The sequence below is a fragment of the Podarcis cretensis genome, assembly GCF_951804945.1.
Source record: "Podarcis cretensis genome assembly, chromosome: 8".
NCBI classification, from domain to species: Eukaryota; Metazoa; Chordata; class Lepidosauria; order Squamata; family Lacertidae; genus Podarcis; species Podarcis cretensis.
In genome coordinates, this window is record NC_137177.1 from 11,162,552 (window position 1) to 11,188,332 (window position 25,781).

Genomic DNA, 25,781 nt, shown 5'->3' on the forward strand with positions numbered 1-25,781 from the left:
TTTTAAAAAAATGTTTTTTATTAGGAATTTCAACAAAACATTTTGTCATATAACATATCATCCTTGATCCCCCCCCAATTTCCCCCCTCCCCATAAAGTAACCCACCCTCCCCTCCCGACTTCCCTCAGCTCCACTCTCAGGTTTATCTGCAAGTGTTGTTATCTGCATGTTAAAAAATTGTATAGATCCTTAGTTTGTCTAATTGAATATTGTTAATAAAAGGTTTGTGAGTGTTTATTCAAAACAGGCTCTGGGAACTATAACTCTGTGCAGGGTATAATGGACCTCCTAACAACTCTAAGCACATTGGGAGCTCCCAGAATTCTTTGCAGGGAAGCCATGACTGTTTAAAGTGGCATTGTGTGGTGCTTAAAATACATGATGTGAATTTTAACCAGTTCTGAATATTGGGCGACGGGGGCAAATAGGGCATCTACATGGCATGTCGAAGGCCCTGAGTTCAATAAGTGGCATCCCTAGATAGGATTGGGAATGCCCCTGTGTCTGCAACTTCGTACAGTGTCTGTCGGCGTGAGCAATGCTGAAATAGATGGGCCAGTGGTTTCACTTGGGCGCGAGGCGGCTTCCTGTGTTCCTACTTCGACACTTCCTGTCGGAAGCAGAAAGCTGTGCTAGATAACCCAGCGGCTCTTTTCGCACGATTGCATTGCCTCCATAACCCTTGAGATTTGCTCCCCTCCCCACCCCAAAGGTGACACAGCTGCCTCCCCCCCCCCCCCCGCTGAGATAGCTGATCTCTCTCTCTGCACTTGCAGGAGTGTGAGGTGGCTGTTCTTTTTTAAATATATATATTATATAATTAATTTTTTAACATATTCTTTTCAGCAATCATTTAACACAATTTCATATCTTATACAATTTTTTTTACTTCCATCAATCACATCTGAATATTTTCCAATCTTTTTCACTTAATTTACATTTCTTAACTCACTATTACTTTTAATTATCTTAACTGATAGCTTTCTTCATAATCTTCTTTGCAATATTTCATATATTCCTCTGTACAAAACTTGTAGTCCTACTAGCGTAATTTGTTGATTACAGTTGCTCTTCAAATAATTCATATGCTTCTTCCAATCTTCTGTAAATCTCTGGTCCCGCAGATTTTGAATCCTTCCTGTCATCTTATCTAATTCTGCATAGTCCATTAATTTCATCTGCCATTCTTCTTTCGTCGGTAATTCTTCTTGTTTCCATTTCTGGGCCAATAATACTCTTGCTGCTGTTATTGCATATAAAAACAGTTTGTTATCCTGTCTATTAATATCTTCTCTTACAATGCCAAGTAAAAATGCTTCTGGTTTTTTAAAAAAATGTATATTTCAACATCTTTTTCATCTCATCATATATCATTTCCCAGAAGTTTTTCACTTTCTTACATTCCCACCACATGTGATAAAAAGTTCTTTCTTTTTCTTTACATTTCCAACATTTATTACTTGTCTTATACATTTTAGCTAATTTCACTGGTGTGATATACCATCTATACATCATTTTCATCACATTTTCTTTCAAAGCGTTACATGCTGTAAATTTTAATCCTTCTTTCCATAATTTCCCCCAAACTTCTAACTGTATATTATACCCGAAATCTTTGGCCCAGTGTATCATAACTGACTTAACTTCTTCATCTTTCAACTGCCATTCCAACAGTGACTTATATATTTTAGACAATATTTTACAATCATTTTCTAATACTTCTATTTCAAATTTTGATTTTTTTATCATCAAATCCATTTTCTTTTAAATCTTGTTTAAACATTTCATTGATTTGGTGATTGTGCAGCCAATCATTCACATATTCTTTAACTTCTTCATAAGGTTTCATTTTCCATTTACTTCCTTCTATTTGTACCAATTTCTCATATGTGACCCAATTTTTACTCATGTTTATCTTTTTCACACTCATTACTTCTAATGGAGATGCCCATCATTGTGTTTTACATTCTAATAGGTTTTTATACCTATCCCATATTTCAAATAGAGATCTTTGGATTATATGGTTGCCAAATCCTTTATGGACTTTTGTTTTGTTATACCATAGCTATGCGTGCCAACCAAGTCTATTATCATAACCCTCTAAATCCAACAAATCTGTATTTTCTAACAACATCCATTCCTTTAACCAACAGAGGCAGGCCACTTCATAGTACAATTTCAAGTCTGGCAAGGCGAAGCCCCCTCTTTCTTTGGCATCTGTTAACAATTTACAGTATATTGAATTGGTTTCTTCCCCTGCCAGGTATATCTTGAAATTGTCTTCTGTCACTCCTTAAAAATGGCTGCCCCCTTGATTATTGGAATTGATTGAAATAAAAACAACATCTTTGGTAGCACATTCATTTTGATAGCAGAAATCCTTCCCCAAAATGACAATTTCATCCTTCCCCATACTTCCAGATCTCTCTTAATTCCATTCCACACCAGTGTATAATTATTTTGAAACAAATCTATATTCTTTGAGGTCAACCGTATTCCTAAATATTTGACTTTTTAAACAGCTTTTATACCAATCTGTTGCTGCAACATATCCACCAAATCTTGTTTCATATTTTTAACTAACATTTTCGTCTTCTTTTTATTTATTTTTAAAACCTGCTACTTGCCCAAATCATTCTATCTCCTCAGTAACTTCTTTAGCACTGATTAATGGTTCTTCAATTGTTAATACCAAGTCATCTGCAAAGGCTTTCACTTTATGCTCTTTTCGGCCGACTGTAATCCCTTTTATTTTTCCATTTCCCCTTATTGTCCTTAGAAAGACCTCCAGTACTGATATGAATAATAATGGTGAAAGCGGACACCCTTGTCTTGTACCTTTTATAATTTCAATATTTTCCATTATTATTTACTATCAACTTTGCTTTTTGATCAGAATATATTGCTTTTATTCCTTTTATGAATAATTGTCCAATATCCATTAATTCCATTTTTTTATCATAAATTCCCAAGATATATTATCAAAGGCCTTTTCTGCATCTACAAACATTAACATCACTTGCTTTTCATTTCTGGCCATCGTATATTCAATTATATTCACAATATTTTTTATATTATCTTTCATCTGTTGACTAGGGAGAAAGCCTGCTTGGTCCTTGTATATTACAGTGGTGCCTCGCAAGACGAAAAGAATCTGTTCCGCGATTCTCTTCGTCTAGAGGTTTTTTCGTCTTGCGAAGCAAGCCCATTGACGGATTAGCGGATTAGCGCTATTAGCGGCTTAGCGGCGTTTAGCGGCTGATCGGCTTAGCGGATCAGCTGATAAGCGGATTAGAAAAAGGGGGGGGGAGTCGGAAAAACTCGCAAGACATTTCGTCTTGCAAAGCAAGCCCATAGGGAAATTCGTTTTTGCGAAGCGCCTCCAAAACGGAAAACCCTTTCGTCTAGCGGGTTTTCCGTCTTGCGAGTCGTTCGTCTTGCGGGGCACCACTGTATTTTGTTCATTACTTTTTTCAATCTATTTGCCAATATACTTCCAAACAGTTTATAATCATTATTTAACAGCGAAATCGGCCTGTAATTCTTCACTTGTAATAAAGCAGAGTCTGGTTTTGGTATTAATGTGATATATGCTTCTTTCCATGTATCTGGTAATTCTCCTTCTTTTAATATATTATTCATCACTTCTTTCAACAGTACAAGTAGGGTGTGCTTTAGTTCTTTATAATATTTTGCTGTAAATCCATCCGGTCCTGGTACCTTTCCACTTTTTAATTCTTTTATTGCACTCTTGATTTCTTCAATCTCTATTAGTTTATTCAGTGTCTCTTTCTTTTCTGTTGGAATTTGTTGCACTCCTTTCTGTTTCAAAAATTCCTCTATCCTATTTACATCTTCTTTTCCAGTTTTTTTTATACAATTGTCTATAAAAGTTCACAAATCCTTTTCTAATTTCTTTCAGATTTTCTATTTCTTTTCCATCCAATATTTTGTTTATTGTATTTTGGCCCTTTCTTTTTTTTTATTTGCCAAGCCAGCCATTTACTTGATTTGTTTGCATATTCAAAATTCTTCTGTCTCACTCTTTTTATATTTCATTCTACTTCTTGATTAATTATCATTGCAAACTGGCTTTGCAGCATCTTAATGTTTTGATTAATTTTAACATCATTCGGTTTTTTAATTAACTTTTTCTCATTCTCCATTATCTGATTTAAAATTTCCTTTTCTCCCTTTCTCTTTGATTTTTTTCTTGATGCTATTCTGTTGTATAAAGAAACCTCGTATGACAGTTTTGCTAGCATCCCACAGCACATTCATTTGGGTTTCTTTATTACAATTATTTACAAAGTATTCTGTTAGCATCTTCTGTGCTTTCTCAATTAATTTCTGGTCATTCAATAAATTTTCATTTAATCTCCATAAAATTCCAAGTACTTCAGTTACCCTGCCCTCTTCATCTTTGAAGATTTGCTAAGCTTCAAATTTGTTTTTTTGTATACATCATCATTCCCCTCTTCTTACTTCTGACGACATAAATTCATTTCCTAATTTTTTATTAATCAATACTCTTCTATGTTTCCTGGGTACACGAGCCTCTTGTAAATAAATAATATCCAAATTCTTTTTTAACAAAAAGTGTTCAGTTTTGTTCCTTTTATTTTTATTACTTATGCCATTCACATTCCAGGTCCATAATTTTAATTCCATTTTGGTTTCTTTTAATATGTAAGACTATAAAAGTTCTTAAACCTTGTCCCTCTTCCTCCTCCTCCTCTTCTTCTTCCAAATTATCAGTATCATCTTCCGGGGTCACTGCTGCTGCTGCTTCTCTTCCCAACTCTTTATATCTCATCAAAAATTTATATATTTATCCACACTTTTAAATTTGAATTTCTTCTCTTAATAATAAAATGAGACTCCTTCCGGAAATTCCCATTTAAATTCAATTCCATTTTTCCTCAATATCTGTGTCAATGGCTTGTATTGGTCGCGTTTTTTTCAGCAAGCAAAGTGGCACGTCCTTAAAGAGGATTGTGAATATTCCATCAATACATAGTCTCTTTTCTCTATTTTTCTGCAAAATCAGATTTCTCATTTCTCTATCCTTAAAGATAATTAGACAATCTCCTGGGAATTTTTTTGCCTTTGTAGTCTTCATTTTAATCCTAAACGCATTTTGTATTGTTTTTGCCACTTACTCTACCTCCATATTTAACCATTGTGCAATTTCCGTTGTCAATTTTTCAAAAATATTTTCTCCTTGTGATTCTGGAACCGATCTAAACTTCAAATTCATTTCGCTTTGCCTCAATTCATTCATAGCAATCGCGTCCCACAGCTTCTCCTGTGTGTTATTCATTTCTGAGACTTCTCCTTTAACGTTTTCTTTCTCTTTTTTTATATCTCTTACTTCTTGCTTTGTTCGCTTCATCCCTTCTTCCAAGCTTTGTGTTCTTTTTGTTATCTCTTTCCTTTGGCCCCTCAGAAATAGTCATATCAATTTTTTTATCCATCTGCTCCAGCCTTGTCTCCAAATTCTTTTCACCCTGTTTTATGTCCTTTTTTATTTCTGCAAACATTTTTAAAATCTCTCCTTTATTTTCACTTTCTTGTTTCGATCCCTTCCTCTCCAATGGTGCTCCTCCTTCTCCTGCCTTTTTCTGTGCTGACATTCTTTTTTTAAAAGTTTTTTTAATTAACAATTTCAACATATCAAAGTATCAAAATTTATTATTTCCCCCCTTCCCCCACCTCTCCATCAGACCCTCCCCCCGAGACCTCCCTCAGCTCCTCTCTCTGATTTTTCTTTTTTTTCCCCTGCATAATTTTTATTGTTTTTTAAATCATAACATACAAGAAAGTAAAACAATTTACGCCTTGTTATCACAGATTTCTTTCTATAAGACTTCCTTCAGCTTCCCCTGAAATCATCCATACGCTAATTTAACAAATTCACACAAATCCTAGCTTATATTGACATTATTTTCTCTTTCCTTCTTTTTCTCTTTAGACAATATTCCAACCTTTTCACAGAGCTTTTTTAAACACGACTAGCGTTATCTGACCTTCATTTATATTTTCCAGATATTCCACAAATTTCCCCCAGTCCTCAATGAACCTTTGGTCTTTTAAATATCTAATTTTCCCCGTCAATCTGTCCATCTCCGCGTATTCTAGTAGTTTTGCTCTCCATTCCTCAAGCGTCGGTATGTTCTGCTGTTTCCAATTTTGGGCCAATAGGACCCTTGCGGCCGTTGTTGCATATTGAAAGAATTTACTATCATTGTTCTTTATATCACTTCCTGCTAGGCCTAGCAGAAAAGCCTCCGGCTTTTTCCCAAAGTTATATCTTAATATATACTCTCTCTGATTTTTCAACACATATTATTCTCTGCATACTGTAAAATTGTATAAATCCTTATATTATCTATCTGCTGTGTTAACAATCAATACATTTGTGTATGTTTATTCAGAACCTGTCAAGGAGTCCAATTCATTTTGTTGTCTTTTTAAGTAATTTGTAAAAACTTCCCTTTCTTCTTTGAAGTCATGGTTGTCCTTATCTCACAGTTTATACGTTAGTTTAGCCAGCTCTGCATAGTTCATCAATTTCTCTTGCCACTGTTCTTTTGTTGGTGTTTCCTCATTCTTCCATCCTTGTGCTATCAAGATTCTTGCCGCTGTTGTTGCATACAAAAATATATTTTTTATTTTCCTTGGCAGGTCTTGTCCCACAATCCCTAACACAAATGCTTCTGGTTTTTGTAAACAAATGTAATTTTAAACATTTTCTTCAATTCATTGTATATCATTTCCCAATTTTTAAAAATTTCTCTACATTCCCACCACATGTGATAAAAAGTCCCTTCCTTTTCTTTAAATTTCCGACATATGTTTGACCCGGTTTTATACATTTTTGCTATCTGTACCATCTATACATAGATGTATACCATCTATACATCATTTTCATATAATTTTCTTTCAAAAGAGCACAATCTGTAAATTTTAAATCTGTTTTCCTCAGTTCTTCCCAATCCTCAAATTGTATATTATGTCCTATATCTTACGCCCATTTGATCATAATCTTTTGTTTCTCATTTTAACAGGATACTATATGCACCCTTCAGCAACTTCACTTTTCTTTCTATAACTTCCTTTTGAAATCTAGAAGTGGTATAACTAAATCCTTTCTTGTTGTCTTCTTTGTATATCTCATGTAATTGCCTGTAATGTAACCAACTCTGAAAATTATCTTTTATGTCCTCATACTCTTTTAATTTCCATTTTCCTTCTTGATCTACAGTGGTACCTCGGGTTAAGTACTTAATTCGTTCCGGAGGTCCATTCTTAACCTGAGACTGTTCTTAACCTGAAGCACCACTGTAGCTAATGGGGCCTCCTGCTGCTGCCGTGCCACCAGAGCACGATTTCTGTTCTCATCCTGAAGCAAAGTTCTTAACCCAAGGTACTATTCTGGGTCAGCAGAGTCTGTACCCTGAAGCGTATCTAACCTGAAGCATATGTAACCTGAGGTACCACTGTATTAGCAAATCACTGTACGTAAGCCATTTCACGTTTTTCTCAAGTGGCTTGAACAACAGAGCTTCAGTTGGTGAGAGCCACCACCAAGGAGTCTTTTGTTCTATTAAGTCTTTATATGTCTCCCAGATCCTCATGGCATTGTCTATTTTTAATATTTTTTCACTCTTTGCCACTAGATGTCACCCTCCAGTGTTAAACAGTCAAAGAAAGAAAGGGACGAAACAAGAAAACTTTAATTCAAAATTTTCCACCTCTTGTTTGGCTAATCCACCTTTCCGGAACAGCAAAGTTCACCCCCAAAAAACAAACTCAAATCATTAAAATTAAACTTCTTCTGCCACTTGCTTGGCTAATCCACCACAAAGCTTTCCCAACGTAGTGCACACAAAATCACAAATTCCTTAATATCGAGGAAGAAAAATAAAAAAAACCACCACAAGCCTTCAAGTGTCCTAATAAAGAACCCCAAATAAAAATCAAACCAATTCTTCAGCCACTTCGAAATCCCACTATCCAAAAAATAAGAAGAAGAACAGGTACAAAAATGAAATCAAGATAGAAACCAATCCACCAGTTTGCTAACAGTCCACACCAAAAAAATAAATAAGGGGGAGGGGCATAGTTCAGCGTCTTTTTTCCACTCCTCTCCTCCTCAAAATAAAAATATACAATCTGCAAATCCAAATCAATTCCTGCTTGGGCTTAGTAGCTTTCTTCCTACACACTGCCGTCTGGCATTAGTAAAAACTAAAAAGAATAAAATAAGAAGTATGAAGTTTCCTAATTTTGACTAGGCAGTTCCGCATAAACAAAGGTAAAAGGAAGTTCTTCTGCTTTCTCAGAGATCTTTGGGCCGGCAAAGAATATCCAAAATAAGAGGTTTTCACCCTTTTTATATACAGTCTGCTTCTATTAAAGTTTATATTTCTGCTGTAGGTAAAATCGTAAGTTTACTGTTCCTTATCTGAGTTCAATTCCCAGATGGGGCTGACCTCCTTTTTTCCACCCCGCTGAGAGGTGGCTGTTCTTATATCACTTCCTCTTGCAGGAAATCGGCTCTCTCTGTAAATTCGCCGAGCTGCTCCTTTTGTTATCGAGCCCGGCTGCAGCAAATGTGGCTCGGAGGAAAGGGGGAGTCCCTGAGGGGCACAGGTGTCCTGGTGCATGCGGATCTTCACCCCCAACTCTTGTCGTTGCTCAAGAAACAGAGACAAGGGCGATGGTGTGACTCACTTCCTAGCTCAAATCTTTTGCCTGCTTGGCTGCAGGTAGCGACCGTCGCGAGGGCAGATGGGGAATGGGTGTATATTAAGGGGCTAAGACCATTTTGTGCCTCTCCCATATCCTTCAAAGCACCTTGCATCAGTGGTCCTGCATCTGCAGCCTCGGAGTCCATCTTGTTGCAATCCATTCCATCTTGTTCAGTGGTTTTCTTGCGCCTGACATTTCTGCCTCGTCTCTCACTTGTCCCTTAATCCTCGGCGCAGCTGATTCAGCCTTTATTATTGTCTTTTGCAAAATGCCTTTGCAAAGCGTTTCTTTCTCGTTCTCGCAGTGGGCCGGGCGAAGGCCCGGTTTGACACTTCTCTGGGCGCCGTAACAAACTTTGTGGCTAAGCAAAGGAAGTGGGTTTTTCACATCGCACACCCTTGAGTGTGTGAAATACATGTGTTCGCTTGACGGTTCTGTGGTTTCTCTCACATAATTAATTTGTGTAATGGCTTGTTTTATTTAAGGCAGGGCTTTGCTTGCATGTTTCTTTGCAGTATTTCCATACTATACTATACTAATATTGTCGTATTATTACGACAATAAGCATCGATTGAAAAAAGAAAATATTCAGTAGAATACAAAAGGCAACTTGTTTACTTAAGGAAATAAATGAACCCTGTGGCAGTTTGAGGAGAGGGGACGTTATGGGAGTTAAAAGGTAAAGGTAAAGGTACCCCTGCCCGTACGGGCCAGTCTTGACAGACTCTGGGGTTGTGCGCCCATCTCACTTAAGAGGCCAGGGGCCAGCGCTGTCCGGAGACACTTCCGGGTCACGTGGCCAGCGTGACATCGCTGCTCTGGCGAGCCAGAGCCGCACACGGAAACGCCGTTTACCTTCCCGCTGGTAAGCGGTCCCTATTTATCTACTTGCACCCGGAGGTGCTTTCGAACTGCTAGGTTGGCAGGCGCTGGGACCGAGCAGCGGGAGCGCACCCCGCCGCAGGGATTCGAACCGCCGACCTTTCGATCGGCAAGCCCTAGGCGCTGAGGCTTTAACCCACAGCGCCACCTGCGTCCCGTTATGGGAGTTAGATGGTGACAAATCCTCAAGCTTCCTTCTTCTCACCTCTCCTCCGGACAACAGGCCACATTCCCAAAATTGTGGTCCTTGAGGTTTATTCAGGTGGTCCATTGTGTGTCCACATTAAATATCCACCTGGATTTTTAATTGTATTTGTATGGCTTCTGTTGTTTCTCATATTGTATTCCGTTGAATGATGGTTCGAACTCCAAAGAATTCAGCTTGTAATACAATAAAATACAACATAAGAAATGAAAGAAGCAATAAAAAAAATGAAGTTTTAAAATCATACAGCCTCTAGCACAGTACATTGCAATTGCTACAACAGGCAGAATAATCATTTAAGTGGTGCACCAAGACCCTCTAAAATTTTCAAAATTTCCTACCTTAATTTAAGGAAGGGTTTCCCAAACTTGGGTCTCTAGCTGTTTTCAGACTACAACTCCCATCACCCTGACCTTGCAGGACCCAGTATCCAGGGATGATGGGAATTGTAGTCCAAAAACAGCTGGAGACCCAAGTTTAGGAAACCCTGATTTAAGGTATTTACTGCACCATGGCACTGAATTAGGCTCTCAGTTTCTATGGTGTGAGGCCACTTCTGCATGAATCTCTTAAAAGCACGCAGAGCATTAAAGAATGTGGATGAAAGCTGGGTCACAGTCCACTCTGAAAGGTTTGTCACCCTTTTCAAGACAAGCTTCTCTGTCTTTTTTAACATACACATCACTGGCAGAACTTCAACAATAGTGCAGCTTGACAGAGAAATGTGGATGTTTGCTTTTAATTTCTGTTTCTTTTGCGGTTGCTAAAAAGCCACAGAGCCATTGGTCAGAGAAAAATGTAGCTATGGCTGGGAAGCCTTGCCTGCTAAAGCAGCTTGACGCTTGATGTAATTCATTGCATTGCGTGTATATATATATATATATATATATATATATATATATATGTCCATAAAAGCTACTAATTCTCAGAAAGTTGTGCTTCTCCCTACACTTCATCTGGTTGGCCGTTTTGTGGCCTCAAAGGGTGAAAAAAGGGGGACGTTTTCTGCTAATCCTCTGGGAGACTACACAAAGAAGCAATTCCTTCTTGACTACAAGAGCGGCCATTTATGAGTCTTCTGTAAACATGTCCTGAAATTGCTTTGCAAGCTGGTTATTTTGTGTGTGTGTTTGCGTTGTGTGTGTTTCTGCTGATGGTCCATAGATGGGGGCATAGAACCATAGCATTGCAGATTTGGAAAGGGACCACGAGGATCATCTATCTCAGGCTTCCTCAAACTCGGCCCGCCAGATGTTTTTGGCCTACATCTCCCATGATCCCTAGCTAGCAGGACCAGTGGTCAGGGATGATGGGAATTGTAGCCTCAAACCATCTGAAGGGCTGAGTTTGAGGAAGCCTGATCTATCTAGCCCAGGGTTTCCCAAACTTAGGCCGCCAGCTATTGTTGGACTACAACTCCCATCATCCCTAGCTAGCAGGACCAGTGGTCAGGGATGATGGGAACTATAGTCTGAAAAAACAGCCATAGACCCAAGTTTAGGAAACCCTGATCTAGTCCATTTAGGTGCCGAAGTTGACTTCTAAATTGCAAGTTGTACTGTTCCCCATAAGGGACGCGGGTGGCGCTGTGGGTTAAACCACAGAGCCTAGGGCTTGCCGATCAGAAGGTCAGTGGTTCGAATCCCCGCAATGGGGTGAGCTCCTGTTGCTCGGTCCCTGCTCCTGCCAACCTAGCAGTTTGAAAGCATGTCAAAGGGCAAGTAGATAAATAGGTACCACTCTGGCGGGAAAGTAAATGGTGTTTCCATGCGCTATTCTGGTTTGCCAGAAGCGGCTTAGTCATGCTGGCCACATGACCCGGAAGATGTACGCCGGCTCCCTCGGCCAGTAAAGCGAGATGAGCGCTGCAACTCCAGAGTTGGCCACGACTGGACCTAATGGTCAGGGTTTCCTTTACCTTTACCTTACTGTTCCCCATTAGGGGAACGCCCCAGAGTGCTAACCACCCTGTGGGCAATTATTTTTATCCTTCCTTTGTGCCACCACTAGGGGACCCCAAGGTAGTCATCACTCATTAGGTTCAGTTACAGATAGGTAGCCGTGTTGGTCTGCCATAGTCAAAACAAAAAAAATTCCTTCCAGTAGCACCTTAAAGACCAACTGAGACCAACTCAGTTGGTCTTTAAGGTGCTACTGGAAGGAATTTTTTTTGTTATCACTCATTAGGATTTTTTTACCTGTTCCGCAAAATGAGACAAATAATGCCTGTGGGAAAATAGATAGGCAATGCCCTAGAGATGGGTATCTGGGGCTAAACCTCAATAACCAGGCTGGGAAACCTCAATAATCAGGTTATTCTGTCCCCCCCCCCACCCCACCCTGGGACAGTGTGTGTGAAGGCAATCCAGGCCCAGCACTCTTCAGAGTTTTGCAATGTGCTGTTTTGATTCTGACCCATATTTTTCCCCAAACCGAGCTCCTCCCTGGCCACTACTGCCAGCCATTTGGAAACGTGCCCTTTATGAGTCAGGCTGTCTGTGGGGTGTGGAGTTTTCCTCCTGCTTGACTCTCTTTCTCTGAGGCCTCTTTGTAGGTGACAGAGGCAGTATTCATGCAGCATTCACCTCCACCTAGTGCAGGAATTTCTGAGTAATGGGGGGGGGGGGAGAAAGAGAGGTGGGGTGGCCTTGGTAGCTTGAATACCTCTCTGTGTATGAAGCCCTCCCCCCTGCTCCAACTTGCTTTCCATTCCATCTCTTCTCTCCCCCCCCCCCCATCTCCCATATTCTTCCTGAGGACGGGTGTGTATTTTTCCTGAAAAACCGAATCCTTGCAAAGTTGGGTTTTGTTTAAAGAGAGCAATCATTTAGGGGAAATCCATGCCATGGTTTTTCTAAGCTCATTCAGTGCACGTGATTTCCCACCAAAGAATCCTTCAGACTGTAGTTTGACCCCTCTGAGCTACGATTCCCCAGCGCCCTCAACAAACTACAGTTCCCATGATTGTCGTGCGGTTTGAAAGCGCGTTGGATGTGGGTCTTAGAGCAGGGATGGGGAATGTGTTATAAACCGAACTCCCAAATCTATGTGCTTCTCCTCCATTGTCCAGTTTGTGATTTTTTCATTTTTCTGTGCCCCCCCCCTAAAGGTAGATGCTGACCCTGAACACTTGGACCCCTTGACTCAACTGCTGGGGACTTATCCCCACCCGCCCCACAGGGGCAGAATGGAGTTGGAGGAAGGATACAATGGGGTGAGTGATTGGCATGGGGAAACGAGGGGAAGGAGATGGGCTTCTGTACAGTGAGGGGTAGGACAAAGTTCTAACCTGCCCACCCCCCAGAAAAACAGTGTTTCCCAAATTTAGGTCTGCAGTTGTTGGACTACAACTCCCATCATCCCTAGCTAGCAGGACCAGTGGTCAGGGATGATGGGAGTTGTAGTCCAAAAACTGCTGGAAACCCAAGTTTGGGGAACCCCACCACAGAGCAAAGATAGGGAGCATGTGGCGCTCCAGACATTGTTGTGACGCGGGTGGCGCTGTGGGTTAAACCACAGAGCCTAGGACTTGCCGATCCCCGCCATGGGGTGAGCTCCCATTGCTCGGTCCCTGCTCCTGCCAACCTAGCAGTTCGAAAGCACATCAAGGTGCAAGTAGATAAATAGGTACCGCTCCGGCGGGAAGGTAAACGGCGTTTCCGTGCGCTGCTCTGGTTCGCCAGAAGCGGCTTAGTCATGCTGGCCACATGACCCGGAAGCTGTACGCCAGCTCCCTCGGCCAATAAAGCGAGATGAGCACTGCAACCCCAGAGTCGGCCATGACTGGACCTAATGGTCAGGAGCCCCTTTACCACAGAGCAAAGATAGGGAACCTGTGGCGCTCCAGACATTGTTGGACTCCAACTCCCATCATCCCCTGCCAGCAGATCCAATTGCCAGGGCTGATGGGAGTTGGAGACTGGCAACCTCTGGAGGGCCCCCTTCTCCATTTTAGAAAGGGCAGTGCTTTTTTATAAATCAGATTCGCTGATTGGCAGCTGGCGTTGGTGGTTACTATGCAAAACGCTCTTGTTATATGAGGGGGTTTTGTGGGTGGAGAGAAAGGTCTGTTTTGAGAGTGTGTGGAGTTTCCAGGGTGCCCAGTTGGGACCTCAAGCAGGGTAAGGCTTCTCGATGCTGCCACTGAGAAGGTCTCGCTTCTTCCTTACCAGAACCCGGCACTGGGTGCCCGCAGTGGGTCAGCCATGGCGATCATCGGAGCGGAAGACGAGGACTTCGAAAACGACATCGAGCCAGTAAGTGGGAGGTTCGGGAGAGGCCAGGGTTCTAACAGCAGGAGGAAGGGCACGACAGCACCATAGCTCAGTGGCAGAACACCTGCCTGGCATGCAGAAGGTTGAATCATCGGCATCTCCAGATGGGGCTGGGAGAGCTTCTTCCCTGTCCCTGCTGCCGGCCTGTGTTGATCAGACGAAACTTTGGCCTCTAAAAGTTGCTGAACTACCGTTCCCATCCTCCCTGCCAATTGGCCACGCTTGCTGGAGCTGATAGGAGGTCATACTTCAGCAAGAACAGGAGGGCCAGAAGTGCTCCACACGTGGGGTAGACAGTGCTGAGCTGGGGGGGCTTGTTAGAAGGAAACTTGTTGTGAACAAACACTGAGTGTGAGCTGGAAGGAACTGTGTTGAAAGGAGGCAGTGAGGAGAGGGTGGGGTGGAGAAGGTAGAGTGGGGGAAATCCTGATTTAACAACACACACACACACACTCTTTCGTTCCTCCTCTCAGTTCCAGAACCCGGATGCTCAAAGCAGCATGTTCCAGAGCCTGGACCTCTTAACACGGCATCCCGCCTACTTGATGGTTTTTCTGCAGCATGTGGTACTGCAGTTCGACTCCAGCCCTGTGGTAAGCCTTGCATTTTTTTTTGGTCATTGTTGATTTAATAGGTAAAGGTAAAGGTACCCCTGCCCCTACGGGCCAGTCTTGACAGACTCTGGGGTTGTGCGCCCATCTCACTTAAGAGGCCAGGGGCCAGCGCTGTCCGGAGACACTTCCGGGTCACGTGGCCAGCGTGACATCGCTGCTCTGGCGAGCCAGAGCCGCACACGGAAACGCCGTTTACCTTCCCGCTGGTAAGCGGTCCCTATTTATCTACTTGCACCCGGAGGTGCTTTCGAACTGCTAGGTTGGCAGGCGCTGGGACCGAGCAGCAGGAGCGCACCCCGCCGCAGGGATTCGAACCGCCGACCTTTCGATCGGCAAGCCCTAGGCGCTGAGGCTTTAACCCACAGCGCCACCTGCGTTATGGTTTGTAAGTTAATAATCGCCTTCTAAACCACCCTCTTGAGACGATTTAGACCATGGGTAGGCAAACTAAGGCCTGGGGGGCCGAATCCAGCCCAATCACCTTCTAAATCCAGCCCACGGATGGTCCGGGAATCAGCGTGTTTCTACATGAGTAGAATGTGTGCTTTATTTAAAATGCATCTCTGGGTTATTTGTGGGGCATAGGAATTCGTTCATTCCCCCCCCCCCCAAATATAGTCCAACCCCCCACAAGTTCTGCTGAAAAAGTTTGCTGACCCCTGATTTAGACATAATTTGCACCAATTATCAGCTTCAATAGTAAACTTCCCATGTAACAAGACTTTTGACTTTAATTCTTTGCACTGATGCATGGTCAGCTGGAATGGCAAGATTGACAAATGGAATAAGAGATCAAGATGATTTTTTTTTTAAAGAAGACTGGAAATGTTTTGTGGATTATTTGGAAAATTACTGTAAGCCTATTAAAAAGTTAACAGTAACAGAGTAAATTCTGCAGTAACAATTGCTGAGATATAAAAATGAGAAAATGAAAAGAGAGGGGTTAATTAGAATATGTAGTGGAAAAGAAAATGATGAAGCGAACCATGGAAAGGGCAGGGGGGAGTCTAAATGAAATGTGTATTTGGTATTTGGATTCTTATTTATTGTTTTAATTGTAAAATGAAAATGATAAATACATTTTTATTTTTTTTTAATGGAATTGCATTGTGGGGTTTTTCTGGGCTGGACCAGTTTCGCCGACAGATGATGGAATTGCATGTTAAATGCAGCCTAAAATATACATATACAAACATATACAAAACTAGCCTGCTGGGGAGAAAAGGCTCTATCCCAGCTTTCAGTGTTGCTAAAACACCCTCCTATCTATGGGCTTATACCTGTTGTGTGGCATAGTTCTCAGTATGTGAGAGGTTCCTGGCAGAAGCTCAGGACCCTGTAGCTATTCTTGATTTCGTCCTTGTATTGTCAGCTGTTGTTTCCACCCAGCAAGTTTCTAGTCCCTTTTATTAAGTGAAATTTAAGGAAAAACCTGGGGGCAGGTAGGCATTCTTAGCTCATTGCTCAGTAAGAAGCAAACCTTCGCCAGTCACCCATTGCTCCGGGCCCTGCAGGCAAGGGCACTGAGATTATTTACGAAGCACTCAAGAATATTTTTTTTAAGTGCTGTGCAAACAGTAGGATAGACCTGCACCCAGTGGCTTGCAGTCTTATAGGCACAATAGCAAAAGGAGGAGGTGTGGGCAGGGAAGGGAAAGGAAAAGCCCATTCGGATAACAACTGTGTTTTCATTTAGCGTTGGGCTGGATAAATATCAGTAAGCAAGACAGTCTCTACTGCAGGCCTGCAGTCTGATAGACACGGCACAAAGGGAAAGTGGAATGAGGAGGGCATGGGAAAATAAGCAAATTAAGGCTCCAAGTCCTAAAAGTTAATGTAATATATCAACACTGATAAATTCTGACATCATGACCATGAGGTCAGTGCAGGAAGTTATGGATGGTGTAGACCCAAATGGTGGTTGGTCCCAGCCAAGCCAACGGAGGGCATTCCATGGTGTAACCTTGCCCTCTCATGTGGGCAGGCAGGATGATTGACAGTTAGTGGAAGCAATGATAACCTGGCTTCAGTTCCCTGTTTTACATGTATGGACCAATGCAGAGGGGAGCAGGGAAGCGCCTTTCTGAACTTCCCTTCCTTCTCTCATTTAATGTTGCATTGATTAGGCCTGGAGTGTTGTTTTGGTTGTTGATTTTATTTTGCATTTCTGTGCCACTTTCCTTTCGAATGAATCCCAAAATGACTTACAAACCATAAATAGCAATGGCATAATAAGAGCATCACAAGCACAGCGTAGATCATATAATTAACAAATCACCAGCAAAACAATTGCAGTCTATAAAACCCTGTTAACAAACCAGCAACTAAGAAATAAGCTAACGCTCGCAATTACGGCCTAAGTCATATTATATGATTACCAAATCAATGGGGCATTTATAATCTATAGAACGATATTAAACAAGACGGCAACTAAAAATAAGCTATTAAGTTCTCTCTCACACACACGCACACACCTTCTCTCAATGACTCATAATCTTTCACTCTGCTCAGTTCATTAAAACACACATTCCCATCCATCATCTGGGAGTTTTGGGGAGTCGCCATCTTGAATTGGCACAGGAGGGCCAGGTGAGGAGGAATCCGGCCCCGCCTTTCCTCGGCCGGCTGCCAGCTGCTTCTTTCCTAACTGCCTCCCTTTCTTTCAGCTCTGTTACCTTCACGTGGACCTCATACTGAACCACCTCGGGGCCAAGGAGGCGAAGAAGCAGTTTGTGGAATTCTGTCATACGTTCCTAGACAAAGCCGGGGTAAGCCAACTCTGCGGGAGAGCGCTTCACAGTGACGATGGTGATCTTTAGGAATCTATACCCTACGGGTGGTGTTCTGATAATTGTACTCAGAGTAGACCTGTGGAAATTACTGGACCTCACTTTGTCCCATTTATTTATTTCAAAGGGTCTCCTCTGAGTAAAACATATAGGCCGCATTCACACCATAGGTTTAAAGAGCTGTGATAAAAACCGGAAAGTTGTGGCTTGCCTCCCCCCAAAGGATCCTGGGAGTTGTAGTCTGTTATGGGTGCCGAGAGTTTTCAGGAGACACCTCCCCCCATTTATTCCCCTCAACTGAGCTACAGTTCCCAAAGTGGTTTAACAGTCAATGCCTCTTCAGCAGCTCCAGGAATTGTAGCGCTGTGAGGGGAAACATGGGGCCTCCTGGCACCTTTTTTAAAAAAACTGCAGTTCCCAAGGTCATTTGGGGGGAGAGCCATGTTTGAAGTGGTGTCATAGCGCTTTAAATGTATGTTGACTTACCACCCTCTCTGTCCACAAAAGTACATGAGGCAGCATACATAAGATGGACACCATACGGAAGTACATTGCAGTGACAAACAGCAGTTGAAAACAAACTAGCAGCAGTTTTAAAAGCAGAAAATGGGATAGAAAGTGGAGAGCCTTGAGACACTCCCTTCCTCTCCTCCAGCACCACTTTCTCCAGCTGGCTTTAACCAGCGTTCTCTCATAACCAAGATTGGAAACCCAAGTTCTGAAGCTCCTGCAATTATTCCACTCCTTCTGCAACTCGAGTGGTTTAGTAGCTGTCGGGCGATTCCCTCACAGGCCCATTCAAGGGTTTTGGGAATCTCACATGCTGCCTCAATGATGTCGGGGATCCACATTTACCACAATTCAGGTTCAGCCTGGTCCACCACACGTGGCAGAATGAGGGGGTGCTTGTTCTAATCATTATCCCTTATCTTTTTGGCAGCTGCTGAGGGTCCCTGTTCCATCCTCTGTCCAGTTTGAACTGGGTAAGACCCAAAGCGAATCATGTGCTTGTTGTGTGTGAGTATGCAGTAGGGAAACAGAGCTTTCATCTCTTTTGTACTGAGGAATTTTGCAGAAAGAATACGTTTTATGCAAAGTCAACCCCCTGGCGGTATTATTATTATTTGCAAATTATTATTTTTTTGCATAGTAATTTACATGCATTCAGAAACGCCATAGATCCTTTTACGAAAGTCCTGGCAGACTGTGGCGAGCGAAGCAAATACAGTTATGGGTCTTGTGTAGTTTGACGTAATTGCAGGAGAGCCATGGAATTTTGCTGCTGGTAGCAAAGTCCAGCATCCTGAAAACACTGGCATTTTTTGTTCTGCCGGCTAAAAGTCAAGTTAGTCATCCATGTGGATGTGCAAAGTGTGCGGGCATTGCAACTCTGGAGCAATAGGGGAAGCCAGGTGTGTGGGGGTTGGTTTTTTTTTTTACCATGACTTACCAGGATTTTCATTGGACAGGCATACCAGAAGGTGCTCTCAATAGCTGAGGACTCTGCTTCCTGGCTGGCAAGGGCAGGAATAAAATTATGCAAGGTTGCTTAGTTTATGCAGGATTCAGTTTTTGTTTGTATGGGAAGCATTTTCATATTAAGTGCAAAGTTTGTGGAAGAGCTGCAGGATCACGTATTTGGAGCCAGAGGGGAAGTTGCACAGAAGGCAGAACGTTTTGCAAGTTGTTTGGAGGCACGGCAAGTGAGTTTCATCAGCTGCCTTAGGCAAGGATGGCCCCTCCCGGTCCAAAACTGAAGAGGCTTTTATGGCACAGTAACTCCTAAGGCCTATGAGCTGTTCCACACCTCACCCTCCACTCCTTGCAGTTAGTGGTCTAATGGTTAGAGTGTTGAACTGAGAGACCACGCAGTCCCCCTAGCCAGCTATGAAGCTCACTAGATGACCTTGGGCCAGTCACTTGCTACTCAGCCTGGCCTCCCTTGCAGGGGTGTTGAGAAGATAAAAAGCAAGGCGGGGAGAACCACACCCCCTGCCTTGAGCTCCTTGGACGGAAAGGCAGTACAGTGGTACCTCTGGATACGAATGGGATCTGTTCTGGAGCCCCGTTCGCATCCAGAAGCAAACGCAACCCGTTTCTGCGTGTCGCGATTTGCCGCTTCTGCGCATGCGTGTGACGTCATTTTGACCATCTGCGCGAGCGGCGAAACCCGGAAGTAACGCGTTCCGTTACTTCGGGGTCGCTGCGGAGCGCAACCCGAAACCGCTTAACTTGAAGCAACTTCAACCCGAGGTATGGCTGTACAGCGGTACCTCGGGTTAAGAACTTAATTCGTTCCGGAGGTCTGTACTTAACCTGAAACTGTTCTTAACCTGAAGCACCACTTTAGCTAATGGGGCCTCCTGCTGCCGCCGTAGCCCAGTTTCTGTTCTTATCCTGAAGCACTATTTCTGGCTTAGTGGAGTGTGTAACCTGAAGCGTATGTAACCTGAAGCGTATGTAACCTGAGGTACCACTGTATATAAACATAACAAACGCAGGAAATACTTAGGGAAAGCAGCTGCAGGGCTGAATTCAAATCCCTCTGCCCACTCTGGAGTTGGCGATCCTGGTTGCCACATAGCAGACATGTTGCAAAATCACGTTTTAAGCTCACGGCAAAGAGGAGCCAGGAGTTGACTTAACACTTGTTGCTGCACTTCACGAAAACTTGTAACATAATGTATAACTACGTTGGGTCTCCGGTGGTGCAGCAAGGCTGCTTGCCTGGTTCCTGGTCCCGTTCTGCTCCCTTTCCAGATATTGTCGCCTCCGCCTCTCCCTCTGAGCTGCAGCCCCTAAACAGTTCTTCCTCCTCCCTGCCTCCCCCCCAGTAGTCACTGCGGCTTGCTCCCCCTCCTGGCTTTCTAGCTCGCAGCAATCAGGGAGCCCCACCCAGCTGGTGAAACTCTGTGAAACTCTGTGAAAGGCAGGAAGTTGGAGGGCTTGGGGGGGTGGGGAGTGAGGCAGGGAAGGCTACTGCTCTCACTCGCTGCCCTGGCCAATTGATGAGCTCATCTGGAGCCACGGACTGGCCCTGCCCATTCCTCCTGCCACGCTGGGGGTTGGGGGGGTGGTTTAGAAATCTGAGTGCAGCCAGGCAATGGGTCCTGCGGCTTCGTGGCACCATCTAGTGGGCTTGCCTGCCAATTGCAGCTGACTGCCACACACTCTGGAGAGTGCCCAGCCTCAGAAAGGAATTTCTGATATGAAAAATGTGCCGCGGTGCCACACGACTGTGGTGCCACATGGTGGTTAAGCATTTGGGAAGATCTCTACAGGCAGAGTGTGTGTGTGTGTAAGTGGGAGTGGGAGGAACTTGTAGGAGACAGGACTTTTGCACTGGGGGGGTGTATGCAAGAGGAATGAAGAGATAGGGGGAGAAGCACCATTCACTCCCCCCTAGAACACTGAAAGGGGGTCGGGGGGAGCGCAGGGCCACCCCCTGTCTCTACTTCCTGTGAATGAGTGAGCAAATGTGTTTGTATATATATTGCACAGAGAGAAGGCAGGGGTGCAAATGCATTTGTGCCATTCGTTTGAAGCAGATATTGCAAAGCTACCCTTCTCAGAGTTCCTTGTGACAAGGGATTGGTTGTTAATCCCTTCTGGAAACTGTAGTTTTGAGAAGAGGATAGTGGGAGGGTGTTTCCTCTTAGCCCCTTTAACAAACTACAGCTCCCAGGATTCTTGGGGGCCGAGAGCCATGACTGTTTAAAGCAGGCATAGGCAAACTCGGCCCTCCAGATATTTTGGGACTACAACTCCCATCATCCCTAGCCAGCCAGGACCAGTGGTCAGGGATGATGGGAAATGTAGTCTCAAAACATCAGGAGGGCCGAGTTTGCCTATGCCTGGTTTAAAAAGGGATGTCGTGGCTCTTTAAATGTGCTGCGTGAATGTGGCCTTAGAAATGGCTGGGGGAAAAGGAATCATCATCATCACCAGAGATACTGTCATTTTATAGATAGACAGACAGACAGACAGACAGACAGACAGACAGACAGACAGATAGATATGAGAGAATTATTTCTGAACCACCCCCTCATCGAAAAAGTCTTGGCTGGCATGCAAAAGTGCGAACGAAACCAAGCAACAGTAAAAAAATAAATAACTTGAAGCCAGGAAATAAACATGACAAAATGCAATAAGGCAAGGGGAAATAAAGAGGGTTGGATTTTTTTAAAAAAAGACTGAATAAGATGACTTTTTAAAAAATATTTTAAATACCTGGGAGAGATCTCTATACTTTGTTCTTAAAACAGAAGAATACATTATTCCTTGCGTAACCCAGGTTCCAAGATCAGTGGCCCCCTTTGTGATGTCTGAGAATCCAATTCAGCCACCCAGTTCCCCCATATTTCTGAGATTTCACCCAACAGTGCTCACAGATATCAATATTTATCTCCACAGTCAAAAGGACTAGAAACCTTTTTTTATATAGTGTATAAAGTAGAGGGAGGGGAAGTGATTGTAATTGTGTGCAATCATAGATGTGCTAGGTACATGAAGCCCTACCGGGACGCGGGTGGCGCTGTGGTCTAAACCACTGAGCCTCTTGGGCTTGCCGATCGGAAGGTTGGTGGTTTGAATCCCTGTGATGGGGTGAGCTCCCGTTGTTCGGTCCCAGCTCCTGCCAACCTAGCAATTCGAAAGCACGCCAGTGCAAGTAGATAAATAGGTACCGCTGCGGGAAGGTAAACCAGATTTCCGTGCACTCAAGTTTCCGTGCGCTCACGGTGTTCTGTTGCGCCAGAAGCGGTTTAGTCATGCTGGCCACATGACCTGGAAAGCTGTTTGTGGACAAACACCAGCTCCCTCGGCCTGAAAGCGAGATGAGCGCCGCAACCCCATAGTCGCCTTTAAATGGACTTAACCGTCCAGGGGTCCTTTAACTTTACATGAAGCCCACATGCTGCCAGAGGGGCTAGCCCCTTCCATGATCCCCAACTTAATGATTTTGGGGGGATTATGAGTGTTCATGCTGCTGGCAGCCCCATTCCCCCTGCTGCCACTTAATCAGCCTCAAGTTTTTGCAGATGGTTAATTCACCTCTCCTTGTATAAAGGTAAAGGGACCCCTGATCGTTAGGTCCAGTCGTGGCCGACACTGGGGTTGCGGCGCTCATCTCACTTTATTGGCCGAGGGAGCCGGCGTACAGCTTCCAGGTCATGTGGCCAGCATGACTAAGCCGCTTCTGGCGAACCAGAGCAGCGCACGGAAATGCCGTTTACCTTTCCGCCAGAGCGGTACCTATTTCTCTACTTGCACTTTGGCGTGCTTTCGAACTGCTAGGTTGGCTGAGCAATGGGAGCTCACCCCGTCGCGGGGATTCGAACCGTTGACCTTCTGATCGGCAAGTCCTGGGCTCTGTGCTTTAACCCACAGCGCCACCTGCAACCCTTGTATAGACCCCTCCAATTGTCATTGTAGGTCTCCAAATCTCAGGCTCTGAATCCTCTTTTTCCCCACCCTTTCTAATCCCACAGCATTTTTATTAGATATACCTGGGGACTCCTGAAAGCAAACAGGCCCTTGCGTCATGAGAGCACAGCTGCACAGGAGCAGAGGTGTCTCTCTGCTCCTCCCCTCATTGAAAGGGGGCCACAAATAAACAAACAGCTGCTCCACCCCAGAGATGGCTGCATTACTGTCCTAGGACAGCTTGCTCTGATCCAGAGGCAGCTTCCATGTTGGCGGCACGCCAGAGACAGTGGCATCCAAACAGCTGCAAGCGATTTGCCTTGACGATGCTATGTTTGCACAAAATCACAGAGGAGATACCTCCCCTTTGGAGCGATCTCTGAATCCCAGGCCAGTTCTCCAGTCAGTCCTGCAGGCTGATCATTTTTTGTTTATTCCGCAGCCTGGCTGCCAGGACAGCTGGGAGAGCTTTCAAGGGCTTATTTTCTGAGTCTCTGCGGTTGTTTCTAGTTCGGTTTGAGGATTTGTTTATTTTTTTATTTTTTTTAATTGCTCTTGTACAAATATAGCAGCAAGAATACCCCTCTGGACTTTAAGGATACGGACCGTGAAAGGAAGCGACGTGGACTTGGGAAAGTTTCTAGGACACCCTTGTAGCAGGAACAAATATGGCATTGATGTTGCCAGCAGCAGTAGCAGCCATAGATCTTCGTCATGGCACTGTCAAGGGGAAGTGGGGGGTGGAATGCTTAAAGTTTGCAGAGTTGCAGCCTTGCCGTATGTCGAGGGCTGGAGATCTGAGTGCTGAACCTGCCAGAATTTTCAGGATTCCATTTCTCATGACCTGTTACAGCAAGCACACTCCTAGTCCATCCTTCCACCTCTGTTGTGTTTCTGAAAACCAACAAAAACATCTGCGTTCTTTTGAGTGTGTACTAATGCACACATTGTGCTCTGAATGAAGGTTGAGTCGGCCCGATGAGCTGAAGTCGTGCAGTGGCTGTGTGCTGTGAGTCAGGAGGTTCCAGATCTCAATCCTATCTCTGTTGCGCACTCATTTAGGCAACATCAAATTGTAGCACACCCCAGATCTGCAAACTGGGAGCAGGAATACCGATGTACCTTACGGGATTTTTGCTAGGGTGACTGAGATAATGTATGTGAAGCATGCTGCAGCACTGGACTCCAAGAAGTGCTGAATTATTACTGAATGATAACAAAGAGGGCAAACTTCTTCCTCCTCAGATTTTCTTCTTGCCCAGCAGCTTCTTAACATGTTTCCAATTAGTTTAAAAAAAAATCAACCTCCAAAATCCTTTTTAAAACTTTGCACAGAACTATGCAGATTGCAATATGCAAATTCAGTTGTCCATCTTACTGCAAAAGTTCTGCAGTGCAAGGGATCTTTCAGTTACTGTTTCCCTGTAGGAGGGAAACTTGAATGCTTCTGAGCATTTGCTGGCGAGAAGGTATTTTGGAGCGGTACAAAACTGTCTTGAGGTTTGAGGAGAATTCCCCTGCCTTAAAAATGATACCTTGGCAATGGGCCTCCAGACTTGTTGTCTGAGCCTCTCCGTACCCCCTGCAACCAGTTTTGCAGCATGCCTAAAATTTTGGGACCCTCCTCTCTCCTTCCCGCAGATCGTAACCGACCCGAGCTTCTGCCCGATGACCAGCAGCGAAAACACTTGCAGGACATCCAGGCTTTCCAAGAACCGGAGATTGCTCGGCAGCTGGAGGACTTCAGGTACAGACCCTGCAGCCGTCGGGCACGGAGGTTGTGGCAGAGAGGATCGTGGAGGGCTGGGCATCCTCTGATGGTGGTGAAACTAACCAGAGTGCCGCCCTCTGGCAATCCAGACCCCTGAGAGGGTCTGTAGGGCCCATTGGCCCACCCAGTATCGCCTACACTGATTGGCAGCAGCAGCAGCAGCTGTGCAAAGTTTCCAACAGGGGTTTATTCCCAGCCCACCTGAAGATGCAGAGGTTTGATCCAAGGATATTCTGTGTGCCCTTCATCTGAGCTGCAGCCCTTCTCCAGCACTAGAAAGCTGATTCAGACGATTGGTGTGTCTAGGTCAGTCTTGTCAGCACTGTCTGGCAGCAGCTCTCCAGGGTGTGGGGCAAAGGGCCTTTCCAGTCCTGTTTGGGGGTGCTGGAAATCGAACCCAGGGCCTTCCTCATGCAATGCACATGCTCTACCGGTGAGCTACAGCTCTTTCCCTTCCTATAGAATCATTGGCTTGTAGAGTTGGAAGGGACCACGAGAGTCATCTAGTCCAACCCCCTTCAGTGCAAGAATCCTTTGCCCCAACAAGGGACTCGAACCCAGAACCTTGATTAAGGGCCTCAAGACCTACTGACTGAGCTATCCTAGTGCACTGGGGTTGGGGAGCAGCGGCACCTTTCTTCCTGAGCTGATTTGGCTCGGCATGCATTTGCGGCTCGAAAGAGCCTCACTTCTTTGTTTCCCGCAGGGAAAAGAGGAAGATGGGGATGACCCCGGGGGAGCCTGAGCTCTTTGAGTTGGAAGGCTATCGGACGAAGGACAAAGGCATCCGCGAGGCCAAGGAGAAGCAGCTGGCCGAGTTGCTGATGGTGAAGCTGGAGGAGATGCAGTGAGTGAATGTCTCTTTTCACCCAGCGCCTCATCAGTGAGCCTGCCCATCCAGATGCACAGCCCAGAAAGCAGGCGGCAGTCTCTCCCTAGACCCAGCTTCCCTGACATAGAATTGCAAGGGGAACCCCAAGGGTCATCTAGTCCAACCCCCTGCAACGCAGGAATCTTTCGCCCAACATGGGGCTCGAACCCACAGCCCTGGGATTAAGAATCTC

General features: G+C 44.3%; 1 protein-coding gene across 10 annotated transcripts in view; it reads left to right on the top strand.

The window, feature by feature from the left end:
• Positions 1 to 25,781, top strand: part of ARHGEF1 (Rho guanine nucleotide exchange factor 1) — a 72,096-nt gene that overhangs the window by 9,312 nt on the left and 37,003 nt on the right. For 9 of the 10 annotated variants that reach the window (XM_079985315.1, XM_079985309.1, XM_079985314.1 and 6 more), the window contains exons 2-8: positions 12,955 to 13,059; positions 14,018 to 14,101; positions 14,593 to 14,712; positions 17,400 to 17,501; positions 18,463 to 18,505; positions 24,588 to 24,693; positions 25,424 to 25,564. In XM_079985315.1, coding sequence (XP_079841441.1) covers positions 13,033 to 13,059; positions 14,018 to 14,101; positions 14,593 to 14,712; positions 17,400 to 17,501; positions 18,463 to 18,505; positions 24,588 to 24,693; positions 25,424 to 25,564 — 623 coding nt within the window. In that variant the 5' untranslated portion in view covers positions 12,955 to 13,032. The remainder of the gene's footprint in view (positions 1 to 12,954; positions 13,060 to 14,017; positions 14,102 to 14,592; positions 14,713 to 17,399; positions 17,502 to 18,462; positions 18,506 to 24,587; positions 24,694 to 25,423; positions 25,565 to 25,781) is intronic. The other variant, XM_079985312.1, reaches the window with a different exon arrangement.